Below are 14,988 nucleotides of genomic sequence, written 5' to 3'. Positions count from 1 at the left end.
AATGAAAATACTGTATTGATGGTACCTGACTCCAGCCAAAATGGCTAAGATGTACAATAAAATTTCAGATGCCTGCTGGAAATGTAAAAAAGGGATAGGTACCTTTATGCACATATGGTGGGACTATGTTAAGAGAAGAGAATTTTGGGATATAATATATAATGAACTCAAAAAGCTCTTTAAATTCTCATTTTAAAAAAGACCCAAAGCCTTTCTGTTAGGTATTATGTCCACAGAAATACAAAAAAAAAAAGAACTCTTTTTATGTACATAACCATGGCAGCTAGGATTTGATAACCAAAAATTGGAAAGGAGACTTAATGCCCACAAAAACTGACTGGCAAGTGAAGATGATAGAATATTTAGAACCCGTGAAAATGACTGGGAGAATAAGAGGAAACTCAAACCAGAAAGACTGGATAATATTTAAATAATACCTTAGAAAGTATTATGATAATGGAAATCTCCTGACAGATTTAGATTGAATCTTGAAGTATAAGGAAACTATAAAAATAAAAATTCTTGTGATAAGTAATAGAAAAAATAATAATAATGAAGTGCATATAGATTAATAAGGTGTAAAAAGTACAATTAGGTGAATTGGAACTTAATGATATGTTGTTAGTTAGTGTCTATGTTTGTTTATGTGTTGTCGTCTATGTTATATGTAAATTGTTTTGTAATAAAGAATTGTTTTAACAATAATAAAAAAGAATTTGTATAACAATTAAGGCGACCCATTTAGAAGGGAGGTCTCATGCGTAAATGGGCAAGGCTTGCAGAGGATAATAATAATAATAATAATAATAATAATAATAATAATAATAAATAAAAAAAAATAAAAAAAAATAATAATAAATTTTATTTATATCCCGCCCTCCCCAGCCGAAGCTGGGCTCAGGGCGGCTAACAACAATCAAAATAATCCAACATTCTAAAAACATTCATTATAAAATTAATTAAAATCAAATTAAAATCAAATTGATGGCAACCATTAAGCAAAATTCTGTGCAGATTGCCAGAGGAGGGGGTCAGGCTGCGCCCTGACTAAAGGCCTGGTGGAACAGCTCTGTCTTGCAGGCCCTGCGGAAAGATGTCAAGTCCTGCAGGGCCCTAGTCTCTTGTGACAGAGCATTCCACCAGATCGGGGCCACAGCCGAAAAAGCCCTGGCTCTAGTTAAGGCCAGCCTAACCTCTCTGTGGCCTGGGATCTTCAGGATGTTTTTATTTGCAGACCGTAAATTTCTCTGTGGGACATACCAGGAGAGGCGGTCCCATAGGTACGAGGGTCCTAGGCCGTATATTGGATGCAATCCATCCCAAGTCCCCTGTGATTTTAGTGAGGCAAAATCAAACAATGCTTAGATCAGTCCCACTGGCAATGAAAGGGCTTTAGTTTGGGTTGAATTTCGCTCCAAGTCTTTGTTCTCAGGAACTGACAACCCTGATGTTTTTTCAGAGAGGTGTGTTCTTTCTGCAGCAGACTTAAATCTAACATATGAAATTCCAGAGTTGGGGGGAATAGCTATTAAAGTCTAGAAGCAGCTGCGGGTTTTCTCTGCTTTAACAATCAGAAGAAACTCTGTGGAAATAGGAAACATGCATAGAAAATTTATGCCTCCTTCTTTTTTTTTTGAGTTGAATTTACGGCATAGGCAAAGTTCTAAGCCAAGTAGGGCTGCCAAAACAAATCTTGTAGGGCCATGGACTTTGCTGAAGTTCCCATAGAGGTGCCCTATCTATTGTTAATCATAGAAACATATGCCTGCAAAGGTGAGAGCCAGGGGCCTCCCTAGACTGTCAACTATATTTTAAAGAAGGGGGACAAAGGCTGTCTGCAGGTGTGGGCCGGCGAGCATCTCTGGGTTACAGGAGTTATTTCCTGTAGATTGCCACTGCAGCACGAATCCTGACCCAGCAGCCATTGTTTTATAACTGCACACCCTCCAACATTTCTCCGATGAAAATAGGGATGTCCTATTCCATGATAATAATAATACACCGCCCTTCATCCATAGATCTCAGGGCAGTTCAAAACATAAAAATACATAAAAAATTAAAAACAATCCAATAACCCCCACCCCTCCTATAAACACATTTAAAACGGTATAGTATGTATATTAGGGACGCGGGTGGCGCTGTGGGTTAAACCACAGAGCCTAGGACTTGCCAATCAGAAGGTTGGCGGTTCGAATTTCCGCGACGGGGTGAGCTCCCGTTGCTCGGTCCCTGCTCCTGCCAACCTAGCAGTTTGAAAGCACGCCAGTGCAAGTAGATAAATAGGTACCGCTCCAGCGGGAAGGTAAATGGCATTTCCGTGCGCTGCTCTGGTTCGCCAGAAGTGGCATAGTCATGCTGGCCACATGACCTGGAAGCTGTACGTCGGCTCCCTTGGCCAATAAAGTGAGATGAGCGCCACAACCCCAGAGTCGGCCACGACTGGACCTAATGGTCAGGGGTCCTTTAGTATGTATATTAGGGCTATTCCACAAGCAGGGAGCCGCCACAGAAAAGCTGTTGTATTGCCACCTTCCTAGCCTCTTTTGGAGGAGGCACACGAAGAAGGGTCTCTGAGGATGATCTCAGAGTCACTTCATCTGAAGTGAGGGGTCCTTGAGATATTGTGCCCCTGCACCGTTCAAGGCTTTATAATTCCTGATTGCAATTGCTTCCCAAGTCAATGCAGTGTTAACATAGACTTGAACAGATCGCAGCTGGCTTCTCATCTAGGAGATTTCAAGTGAGTAGCAGTAGGTAGCAGAGGCTCTTGAATGTGCTGGAGAAATGGTATACCATTTGTCTTTGAGGAGCAGGAAAATGTTCTGCTAGGAAATTGGGACAGGGGCCAAGAGGAACAATCCACACAGCAGTCAAAATAGCAACGGATGCACTGGGGTAAGAGATGCATTTTCCTAACTACCCTGGGCAGGGGGCAGGGGGTGGAGAGAGAGACAGAACCCCTGGTATTTTTGACTACTTCACACTTCAACCCTGTTCTGATGTTTGAAGTCTCTCGTCACAACGGGAGAGCAGGGAAGTCCAAGTTGTCTGGGAGCAGGTATTAGCCGTGCCTCCTTGTGGATGGAGCGTATGCCTAAAGTTAGGTACACATTGCAGTTGCTCATGTATAAAGCAGACAGGGTTGACTGTTTATCCAAGAGTCCCCTTCCTACCGCTAACCTGACAGTCAGGGGAGACTGGAGAGGCTTAAAATGGCTCACCCCTGATGCTTTCCTGTCTCCTTTTCTTTTTCCAGGAAAAGCCCCAGCAACTCAAGAGAGCACAAATAGGCACTTGCTTGAAGGAGTCAAGCTTTCCATAACTTGGTAGAGAAGGAGTGGTTAACTCCCAAACTGCGTATCTTCCCCAGTAAGGATGTGTGTGTGTGCACACAAGACAACCATATCATTGCATAGTTCCTTTAATCCTTGGGCCATGAGCTATTATTCCTTTGATTAACCAAGAGTATTTCTCCTTCGTGAAGAGTGAGACTTCAAGACACTCTAGCCTTCCCTGCCTCGGCTCATGCAGATTTCTTTTTTGCACTGTACTTTCCAGGTCCAGGGACACGGGTGGCACTGTGGGTTAAACCACAGAGCCTAGGACTTGCCGATCAGAAGGTTGGCGGTTCGAATCCCCACGACAGGGTGAGCTCCCGTTGCTCGGTCCCTGCTCCTGCCAACCTAGCAGTTCGAAAGCACGCAAAGTACAAGTAGATACATAGGTACCACTCCGGCAGGAAGCAAAACAGCGTTTCCGTGCACTGCTCCAGTTCGCCAGAAGCGGCTTAGTCATGCTGGCCACATGACCGGGAAGCTGTACGCTGGCTCCCTCGGCCAATAAAGCGAGATGAGCGCTGCAACCCCAGAGTCGATCACGACTGGACCTAACGGTCAGGGGTCCCTTTACCTTTTCCAGGTCCACACTTTAAAGCTGTGTGCTCATCCACACTTTCTTTTGTCCCAACACTTTCCCCCAGGGAAAACTTGCAGTTTAAGCGCTGAATCAGAAAAAAACAAAACAATTGGGTTTTCTGCAGATTGCTGCTGGTTCTGATTTAGCGGGCACAAAGCAGGGTTTCCGGGGCAAAGGCTTGGACCTGTGTCTAGACAACACGAGAGAAGCAGAAAACCCAACAAGACCTGCGGAAAAGCATGGACAAGCTCTCTGCTCGAGAAGGTTTTTCTTTTGTCCTGGCACTCCAATTGAGCAGCAAAATGTGAGTTTTCCCAGACAAAAACAAACAACAAAGCTGCTTGGGCACGGAGCTTTAAAATCCAGACCTGTGCCTAGAAACGCAGCACAAAAGAAAGTCTGGATGAGCCCCTGTGTTGGGGTAGTTTGTACGAGGGAGACCTTTGTATAAGCAGCTGTATGTGAGTCCAGCTGTATGCAATGTGTAGCTAAGCTCTTAGCACACACTTCAACTTTTTAGGAGTGATGCGGTAGCTTAGGTGCCTGAAACGGCAAAGTGGGACTTCCGTCTGCCTACTGCCTCTCCCACCGCCCCCTTGCAGCTTGAGGGGGAGACAGTGGAGAGACTTGAAGCACCAGAAAGTCTCGCCCCGCCCCCACAGACAGCTAGCCCCGCCCACAGATGCAGGACACGCCCCTGCGCCAGGCACCTGAGCGGCTAGCTACGCCGCTGTCTCTAGGCAGGGTTTTTGTTATACAGTGGTACCTCGGGTTACATATGCTTCAGGTTACAGACGCTTCAGGTTACAAACTCCGCTAACCCAGAAATAGTTCCTCGGGTTAAGAGCTTTGCTTCAGGATGAGAACAGAAATTGTGCGGCGGCAGTGGGAGGCCCCATTAGCTAAAGTGGTGCTTGAGGTTAAGAACATTTTCAGGTTAAGAACGGACCTCCGGAACGAATTAAGTACTTAACCCAAGGTACAACTGTAATTAGTTCTTGTTCTGCCATTATGTGCCTTTTAATTGTTGCCTTGGTCTGTTATCTCTTGTTTGTGACTGATGGGTGAAATAATTAAAATAACTGACTGTTCAAGAAGCCCCGCCCATGTCATAGAACCAGAATGTCAGGGACTGGACAGAGGAGGAATGGTGGAGACTGCCTCCCCAGCCTGACCCTTCCAAAGAAGAGGAAGAGGAAGACGGTTCAGAATTACAACAGGAGTTTGAGGGAGGTCACAGCTCAGGGGAAGATGAGGGGGAAAGTTGGGAAATAATGGAAGAGGAGGAGGAGGCAGAGCTGGAGCAGCTGGCTGACACTTTATCACCAGAAAACCTACCAGCCCCTCCATCTCCCAGAACCTGGCGTGCCTTAAAAGTAGGAGAGCAGGAGTGGCAGACGAAGATGATGTTCTATGCGGAGTTGGCCAAGCGGACTGGTAGGATCTGGAACCAAAGTGACCAGACATTCCAAAGAGACTGGAGTAGATTTATTTGGTATTTGAATGATCATTGTAAAAATGTGAAGACACTAGCAGGATTGAAATAAACCTTGGAACGAAATGTGAAAATAGTATCTTCAAGTGTAAAGAAGGTCAAGAACTTACAGTCAAAGTGCGCATATAATCTATGTGGAAATAAAAAACCAGTTGAAGGGATGGAGGGAAGTCACAAGCTTGGCGGAGCAAAAAGTGTATGAATTGTTATTGCAATGTTTGTATATTTTATGTTTAAAAAAGAAAATAATAATAATAATATATATATATAAATAAAAGTAGGAGAGCAAAGAGCTCGGAGACAGATGACTATAAGAGGCAACTGTAGGGGTGGGGGTGCTGCTGATGAATGAGGAAGCGGAAGAAAAGGGGGGGGAGATTTACTTGGGACAACGTCATTAATCCAAGCGACTGCATTCTCAAGCCTCTCGCTCTGTAGATATTGAATAAAAAGCAGATGGTAAGTGTTAGGTTGTGGGTGAAAATATCAGACGACACAGTGATTCCTCAAACAGCTCTTGTTTATTCACAGGCCAGAACAGAACTGAACCGAAGGGTTCAGTCAGCCTGCTTATATAGAGCTCCAGTACAACGTAACTGTAACAATTTTCTAAAACCATCCAATCACTGAACGTCACTTTCGATCCCTTATTTGCATAACTATCTACAGTATCCCCCTGCTGGCCCAGGGTGAGAACTTCAGTACATAACAGTAAGGACTATTCCTTGTCTTCTCCGTTCCTGGCAACCTGCCGTGGGGGTCGGGTCCCTCTGCCGCTTGACACTGACTGCGGTGCTGACACTGCTCTGTTTGTCCTCCTGTCTTAGGTGTGGTTTCAAAACAGACGGGCAAAGTTTCGCAGGAATGAGAGAGCCATGCTGGCCAACAAGAACGCATCCCTCCTCAAGTCCTACTCTGGGGATGTGACCGCAGTGGAGCAGCCGATTGTACCACGACCTGCTCCAAGGCCCACCGACTATCTCTCCTGGGGGACTGCCTCTCCTTACAGGTGACCCTAACACATCCATATTACACTGCCAGTTTTTCTCTTGCCGTGTCCGGCCGGTTTCCTCTGGGGGAGGAAAGGGAATGGAACAAAGGCCTGAGCCAAGGCTCTCCACTGCCTCTCATCTATTCAGAAGAAAACTATTCGGAACGCTTTAGATCTGATCTCTTTTACTCTTCTGTGAGCAAGTAGGCAATGCAGACACAGGGACACACCAAAGTTGCAATCCTATCCATGCTTGCTCACAGGAGTAAGCCCTATTTAAGACAGTTGGACTTACTTCTTGAAGTGTGAATAGGATTGCATTGTCAACCTCGTGTTCAAGCCATTCCTTCTCTCTCCAGGGAGCCCTGGGACTTGTTGTTCTCTGCAGTGGCATAGCGTGGGGGGTTCAGGGGGGCCCGGCCGCACCGGGCGCAACATCTGCGGGTTAGGGTTAGGGGGCGCAAATCCACGGGTTAGGGGGTGTAAATTACTTGCCTTGCCCCGGGTGCTGACAACCCACGCTACGCCACTGGTTCTCTGTATGTGCATGAGGAAGGGGGAAGATGGATCTTTGACAGACTTCTCAACACCCTCACCAAACTACAATTCCCAGGATTCTTTGGAGAAAGCCATGGCTAACAAACTAGCTTCAACGCAGCATATGTTTGTAGATTAGTTATATCCAGAGGGCTGGGGTGGTGGTTAAAGCATTAGGAAATGCACTTCTTCAAAACAAAGCAACCCAATACAGCTGGGGAACTAGAAAAAGATGGTATCCCAGATACCAAATCTGTTCTGTGCATGTGAAAGAATCACCCCTGAAGAAATGTGGTTCTAAGGAGCCTTGGTAGCCTTTTCTGGAAAACCAAGAAGGCAGAGACAAGATGGTGGCAGAGCTGGAGCTTCAGGTGGAACACTTGACACAATGTGCATTTGCTTAAGTAAATTACTTTGTTTTAATCCATTCTTACTACTTGTGGATGAAATAAACACATTCCTGATGATGAGACTTTTTCTTCAGAAGGGATCATACTTCATCATGACTCACTCTGTCTCTCACACACAGAAAGAGAGAGAGAACAAACAAAGAACAGGGCCGTGCAGGTTCAGTCCACACTTCAGTGCAATCCAATTCACACTTCCCAAACTAACATGTGAACCGAAATCACAGCTATCCTTCAAAATTTGTACTTATCTGAATTTTGAAATGCAACTCTAGAAAAAAGTATACAAAATAGGTGGTGCTGTGGGTTAAACTACAGAGCCTAGGACTTGCCGATCAGAAGGCTGGCGGTTCGAATCCCCGCAACGGGGTGGGCTCCCATTGCTCGGTCCCTGCTCCTGCCAACCTAGCAGTTCAAAAGCACGCAGTGCAAGTAGATAAAGATGGTGGCGGGAAGGTAAACGGTGTTTCCGTGTGCTGCTCTGGTTCGCCGGAAGCGGCTTAGTCATGCTGGCCACATGACCTGGAAGCTGTACACCGGCTCCCTCGGCCAATAAAGCAAGATAAGCACCACAACCCCAGAGTCGGCCATAACTGGACCTAATGGTCAGGGGTCCCTTTACCTTTATCCATAAAAATGCGTGTATTTGGGAAAAGAATGAGCAAAAACACATTATATTAGGAAATATTAGGAACAAATCGTGAATATTGGGAGAAATGTGTGCTAAAATGCCAATGGTTTGTGAGGACTTGTTAAAAATGTATATCACAAACCAGTGCAGAAATGCAATGTTGGAAAAATGAGAAATGGAGAGAAGCCAAAATGGACAGGTTTGTCTACCTGCCACACTCTTCAGTGAATCCCATCCGAGACAAAGTCAAGCATCTACCATCCAGGAGAGAGTGGAAAGGTGGTTAATCCTGCCTTTCACCTCAGACATTGGAGCCACCAAGGGGAGGAGGGTGAAGCTGCTAGAGATGAATAACAGGGGCTGAAAAACATTTATTCACTTATATAACCTCCTATGAGTGTCACTTTGCCATATACTAAGATACATTCTCCATATTTTATTTCCGCCCCCTCTAGAAGTAGTGGTTTGGGGAAATGGGGGGCCATCGTCTAAAAAACACCTGATCCTACTTTTTTTTGGGGGGGGGGCGGGATTTGGAATGCTGTTCACAGTCACTCATTTCCCCATTGATGCTTTGGCAGGCATTTCCCTGTTTTTGTGGGATGTGATACGTAAGTAGCAGTCAAGTACAACATTCCTTGTTTTCTTAGAGTGGACATGCAGGAAAGTTGAAAACTTTCTGTTTCCTCCTGGCTGGGACATACTTCCTTTGCATGTGTCCTTACCTGTCCAGGTAACAAAAGGGACAAGGTACGCAGCACCCTCTCTCTTTTTGACTTCCTCTGTCGTTGAAGCAGCTTTTATCTACAGCTGCTCTCTATTGGGTTTCAGCCAATAGAGGACACTTGAATTATCCCCATATGGGATAGCTCCACATGTATATACTTTGTAACTAAGTCTGCCTTCAGGGATCCAACTGTGAAGAGAATGTGAGTAAACTACTTTTATATACTTTACAGAAGATGGTGGCATGTTTATTCTTTTAAGAGGGATATAAGGGAACTTACCAGGAACCTAATAGTGAGAGGCTTACACAAGCCTGCAACCAGCTACCCGCTGTGTGTTTAAAAGGGGAATGTGAAACTCTGCTAAGTAAAGGAACTTCCTAGTGCCAAGTTAGGAAGGATATTAATAAACAATATACCCTCTCTTGCCTCCCTGAACATTCCCACAATTTTATCTGTCCTCAATTCATCCGAGCCAGTTAAGAATTTCATACTAGACCACATTGCTCTGTAGACGATCAACACAGCTGCTGTCAAAGGGTAGCATGGTTGAGTATCTGCTGGGGGCCACAGGAGAGAGCTTCCTGGACCTTTGGAGCCTGCTTGCTTGTTCACCTGCCATTTGCTCTGGCCCAGACAACAGTGGTGGTGAGAAGCAGAAGCAGGGGTTCACATCACGGTCTGGCTGGCTGTTGACTCTCTAGCTCAGCCTTTCTAAATGTTTGAGTCCCAGATGTTGTTGGACTGCAACTCCCATCCTCCCTAGTGAGCATGGCCACTGGTGAGGGATTATGGGAGTTGTAGTTCATGATCCTCTGGCTGCATTGAGCTAGCGAGCAATCGGTGGTAGAAGTGATGAGGAACAAGAGGAGGGGTAACCGGTGATAATGGCCGTGTAGAGGTTAACTCAGTGTGGGAAAAGCAGCTTGTAGCAGCTTGCCCAAGGAAAGTTCAAAACCTAAATCAAACACTGCAAATCAGATTGATTTATTGGTTTCATAAAATTTATATGCCACTTGATTGTAAAAGGTAAAGGTAAAGGTACCCCTGCCCGTACGGGCCAGTCTTGACAGACTCTAGGGTTGTGCGCTCATCTCACTCTAGAGGCCAGGAGCCAGCGCTGTCCACAGACACTTCCGGGTCACGTGGCCAGCGTGACGAAGCTGCTTCGGCGAACCGGCACCAGAGCAGCACACGGAAACGCCGTTTACCTTCCCGCTATAAAGCGGTACCTATTTATCTACTTGCACTTAAGGGTGCTTTCGAACTGCTAGGTGGGCAGGAGCTGGGACCGAACGACAGGAGCTCACCCCGCCGCGGGGATTCGAACCGCCGACCATGCGATAGGCAAGTCCTAGGCGCTGAGGTTTTACCCACAGCGCCACCCGCGTCCCTTGATTGTAGAATACCTCAAAGTGGTTTACAAAAAAAGATAAACCAATAAATCACTTAAAAATATTTAGCTATGTGCCGACATTGCTGAGGGTAAATGAAGCCTTTTAGAGTTTAGCAAGTTGGAGCTCACTCTAAGAATCGGTTTTTCAGTACTTTTACAACAACCCTTGGCAAACTGCAAAGATAGGGGGCACAATCTTTCATTTCACATCAACATATTTTTCCCCCAAAACGGCCCCTTCTTCCTTTTGGTCCCAGCATCAGTATCATATTTGTATCTGACAATCTCCTTTAATTACTGCCAAATTATAAGCAAATTCCCTATGTCCACTGCAATGGGCAACCCATGCCAAAAGGAAGATTGTTCCCAGGCTTAAGCATTGTTGTTTTTTCCTCCCACATCACTGGCAGCCACCATTGTAGGTCATCCTTTGAAATACTTTTTCTGATTTCTTCCAAAAAAACAACACAAAAAAAGTCAATGGGAAAATTGCGCAAAACTTGTGGGAAACTCTCTTGGCAAAACCATGCACAATTGAGTGAAACATAACAAATGTGGACCGTGTGGGAAATCAAAAACTTTTGCTTGGTACGTAATTACCTTTTTTTTCCCCCCAGCAAGAATGGGGAAAGACAAGGCATGTGTTTCCAAAGTTGCACTGGCTGGGCCAATCAAACAGAGGGCTAAATTCATTGGGTTCCACTGTTTTCAGTGCCAGGATGGGTGACTGGCTAAGGGACCACATAGATTTATTCTTGTATTCCATACTGGAGAATGACAGGATCCAAATGTTTAAAAAGAAAAAGAAACCAGCTCTCCTGTACCAGCATCTTTGAAATACATAGTTTATTTAGAGGGCATTGTAAACTTAATGGCTACGCCTCTTCAAAGAAGTACTCTGAACCCTGAACCATTGAAACTCAGTACACCAGTTCCCAGAGATATTTTGTATGCATAGACAGGCACGGGCAAACTCCGGCTCTCCAGATGTTTGGGACTACAATTCCCATCATCCCTAGCTAACTGGACCAGTGGTCAGGGATGATGGGAATTGTAGTTCCAAACATCTGGAGGGCTGGAGTTTGCCTATGCCTGATCTAAACCAACACAATGGACTCCTAGGGACCTCACAACATAGGCAAGAGGGAGAGGGAAGGAGACACAAGTTGTGCTGCAAAATATGAAACTTTCCCCCTAGCCATTTACAGATGTCTCAAGCATTGGAGCTGAGCTCTGCGGAACTAAGCAGACGGAGGCTTTCTATCCAATCTGGCTTCTTGGAATTCCATTAGAAAAGGAAGCAATGAGTCCACCATCTACTTGATGTAAAACCACATTTTCACTTCTATAACATTTTTAGTATACAAAGGGCTTTGCAAGCCAACCAATCTTTTTTTTTTTTTTTTTTGCTGCCTTTCCAAAGTAAAACCCATGCTCAAGGCAGCTTGCAATGTATTAAAAAATTACATAACTACAAACATAACCAAAGTATTCATAAACAAAACATCAAAAAGTACACAACCAAATAAAACAATTTTCATATATATAATAAGATCCAAAACAAAGCTGCAAAAAATTGACATCAACAGCAGCAACAACTGCCCCACAACCAAAACCCCTAAACAATAGCCCAACATAAGTTATCCTTACAACAGCCCTGTAATGTTATAATAATAATAATAATAATAATAATAATAATAATAATAATTTTTATTTATACCCCGCCCTCCCCAGCCAAGGCCGGGCTCATGGCAGCTAACAAGCAATAATAAAAACAAATTGAATGAATACAACTTAAAAACAAGATTAAAATACAACATTAAAATATTGAAACATTAAAATATTAAAATGCAGCCTCTTCACAGGAGGAGAAAGGAAAAAAGAAAGAGGGGGGAGAGAATCAAATTGGCTCCAAGCCAAAGGCCAGGCGGAACAATTCTGTCCTACAGGCCCTGCAGAAAGAAATCAGATCCCACAGGGCCCTGGTCTCATGAGAAAGAGTGTTCCACCAGGCCAAAGCCAGTGTTGAGAAGGCCCTGGCTGAAGCTAATCTAACTTCTTTAGGGCCCGGGACCATTAGGGTGTTGCTATTTATGGACCTTAAGGTCCTCCATGGGGCATACCGGGAGAGGCGGTCCCGTAGGTACGAGGGTCCTAGGCTGTGATCAGGAGTGTTGTACAATTTGGGGTATTGAGGTCAAAGAGGATGGGGATATCTTTAATATATGAGTAGTGACTTCTGACTTAGGATGTAAGGGTGTTCCAGTGAGTCAAGCAATGGTCCACACGGACCAGAATCTGGTCTGCGAGAGTGGCTGGAGTTAGGCAGTTTAGGAAGTGTTACCATTAATAGTAGTAATTTTTTTTCATTTGTTTAGCTGTAAGCCATAGCAAAGAGAAAAAACATCCAGAGTTGAGCCTCAAATTTGGCTTTTAATTTCCTGGCAGCCAACACAAATAGAGAAAGACACAAGGTAACCTAATTTTCCTGGTCCAAGAGCAAAAAAATACACTCATTTGATGTAACAATATTTTCCCCGCAGCTAAATTCAGGCAGGATGTTTCTCAAGGATCTTTATAAAGTTGTATATTATATAGTAAGATAGCGAATAGCCATTTTACAAAAGAGACACCATCCTGGTGAGCAACTCATATCTGAGAGAGGCCATAATTAGAGCTGAGCAATGACCGAAAAGCCATCGATATTGGCTCCATCTCTTCTGTATGAGCCAAGACAGTCAAATAACTTCCATCTTCTAAGTGAGAACCACAAGAGACTTCAGAGAAGCCCCTCAGCTTCTCACTTCCACTTGCTAGTGGCTTAGCTTGTGTGTTGGAAGGAACAGTGGATCTTTGTAGAGTTTCTGTTGATGTTCAATGGCAGTTACAGGAGCCCTCCATCCACCTTTGGGCTGATGTAGGAAAAAGTGAGCGGGGTGAGTAACAAAGGGAGGCCGTGGGCCTCATTTGCTCCTAGTGAAGAAGCCTTGGGGACCTGCTTAGCATTACAGAGTGACAGAATGACTCAACAGTCATTCAGCTCAAACAGACTCATCTGATTTCATTTAAATTGTTGTCAGCTCTCCTCATTGCTTCTGCTAGCAAAAGGCTCCTGTGTGCTATGTTGATTTCGCTCACTTTTGCTTATTTTTAACAAGCTACGTGCTAACTTTGAAGCCCTTGATAGCAAGCTGGTGTGAAACGGCCCTGGCCTTAGTTTGGGCCAAGAGAGAAGCATGGCCAATTCATTTAAAGTCTACCCTCTGCAGAGCCCCAGTTCAGTACCTCCCTCCCATATTGAAATATACTCGGAGTCGAGAGTGGATTTCATGCTCTTTATTCAGCTCATAGTGGTGAGGAGGAATGGAAGTTCCCCCAGAGTGTCTGCTTTATATACATTATTTACACAATGGGCCCCACGTGATTGGCAATTCCGGGATTCTCCTGTAGGCCAATCAGGTTGCGGATTCACTTCCACCTGGAGCTGGATTGGGTGGCTCCTGTGGACCAGTCAGATTGCTGCATTCTGGATCCTATTGTTCTAGGACCAATCAGACTGCTGCATTCTGAATCCTATTGTTCTAGGACCAATCAGACTGCTGCATTCTGGATCCTATTGTTCTAGGACCAATCAGACTGCTGCATTCTGAATCCTATTGTTCTAGGACCAATCAGATTGCTGCATTCTGGATCCTATTGTTCTAGGACCAATCAGACTGCTGCATTCTGGATCCTATTGTTCTAGGACCAATCAGACTGCTGCATTCTGAATCCTATTGTTCTAGGACCAATCAGACTGCTGCATTTTGGATCCTATTCAACTCAGTACATAACACATATAGTTCCAACACTCTCTTGCTAGGCCAGGAATAGCCAACTTGGTGCCCCCCAGACGTTCCTGGATAACAAACTCCCACCCTCCCCAGCCAGCATGGTCAATAGTCAAGGATGATGGGAAACAACATCTAAAAAGCGCCATCTTGGCTGCTCCCAAGTCCTACTGAGAAGTGGCGGGTGACACCATCATATTTTAATGCCATTGGACTGTGCCACCATCTTGCAAGGGCACCTTAATGTCACGGTGGGTGGGCCCTCAAGTACAAGGTATCTGATGAACTCACTTGCCTTATCATTTCTCCCTCCTGTCACACTTTCTAAAATAGCTCCTCATCCCTCCTAAGATGTTGTTTGCACGAGGGGGTCCCTAATGGATTCTAAGCGAAGACTCTACAAAGGTAACTTTCTGGGCAGAAGTGTCATGGTTGTGGGGCTGTCCATAGTTGCCTGTAGTTCTTCTGGGAAAATGGTGCCAACTCCACTCCCAGGTCAATTTTGTAGGGTCTCTCGACTCCGTTAGGTGCTAGACAGGATGAAGAGATGCAAAAGAGGCGTGTGTAACAGAAGCCTCAAGCTTACCTTCTCTTTGCCTTAGCCTCCAATGAAGTCACCGCAACAGAATGTACAATAATGATAAAAGCAGGAAAAAGCTTAATAAAATGACCCCTGAGGTTGGGTTTAGTGAACGATTCCCCCCTTGCCCTGCCCAGACCACCAGCAAGCTTCTAACTCACTAGTTAGGTCCTTCGTGCATGTATCTGAAGACAGTTTACGTTACAAATTGCTAGTCTCTTAGGCTGGATCTAGACATGTCAAAGAAGTGATTCAGTTAAAAGCGTTGTAAACTCATACAGGGGAATCCAGTAGGGAAAGACAGGACTCTACAGCGCCATCTGGTGATGTATATGCATATACAATGCATATAAAACCAATCTAGCTGAGTCCTTAGACTGCATCAAAGTTCCTATCTAGATCCAATGGCAGTAGGCTTAGCTCAGTTTTCTGAGAACTTTGTAGAAGCAGCCTTCACCTCTTCGTACTTTGATTCCCCTGC

General features: G+C 44.9%; 1 protein-coding gene and 1 long non-coding RNA gene across 6 annotated transcripts in view; one reads left to right on the top strand and one right to left on the bottom strand.

The window, feature by feature from the left end:
* LOC310846879 overlaps positions 1–14,988 on the bottom strand; it is a 278,101-nt gene that overhangs the window by 102,752 nt on the left and 160,361 nt on the right. The gene's annotated exons all lie outside the window — the stretch shown is intronic.
* PRRX1 (paired related homeobox 1) overlaps positions 1–14,988 on the top strand; it is an 85,772-nt gene that overhangs the window by 65,134 nt on the left and 5,650 nt on the right. For 2 of the 4 annotated variants that reach the window (XM_083744017.1, XM_083744018.1), the window contains exons 3-4: positions 6,238–6,419; positions 14,261–14,332. In XM_083744017.1, the coding sequence (XP_083600143.1) occupies positions 6,238–6,419; positions 14,261–14,315 (237 nt within the window). In that variant the 3' untranslated portion in view covers positions 14,316–14,332. The remainder of the gene's footprint in view (positions 1–6,237; positions 6,420–14,260; positions 14,333–14,988) is intronic. The other 2 variants (XM_083744016.1, XM_083744015.1) reach the window with 1 other exon arrangement.

This window comes from Podarcis gaigeae, assembly GCF_964106915.1.
Source record: "Podarcis gaigeae genome assembly, chromosome: 6".
Taxonomy (NCBI): Eukaryota; Metazoa; Chordata; class Lepidosauria; order Squamata; family Lacertidae; genus Podarcis; species Podarcis gaigeae.
This window is presented reverse-complemented; position numbering and strand designations above follow the sequence as displayed.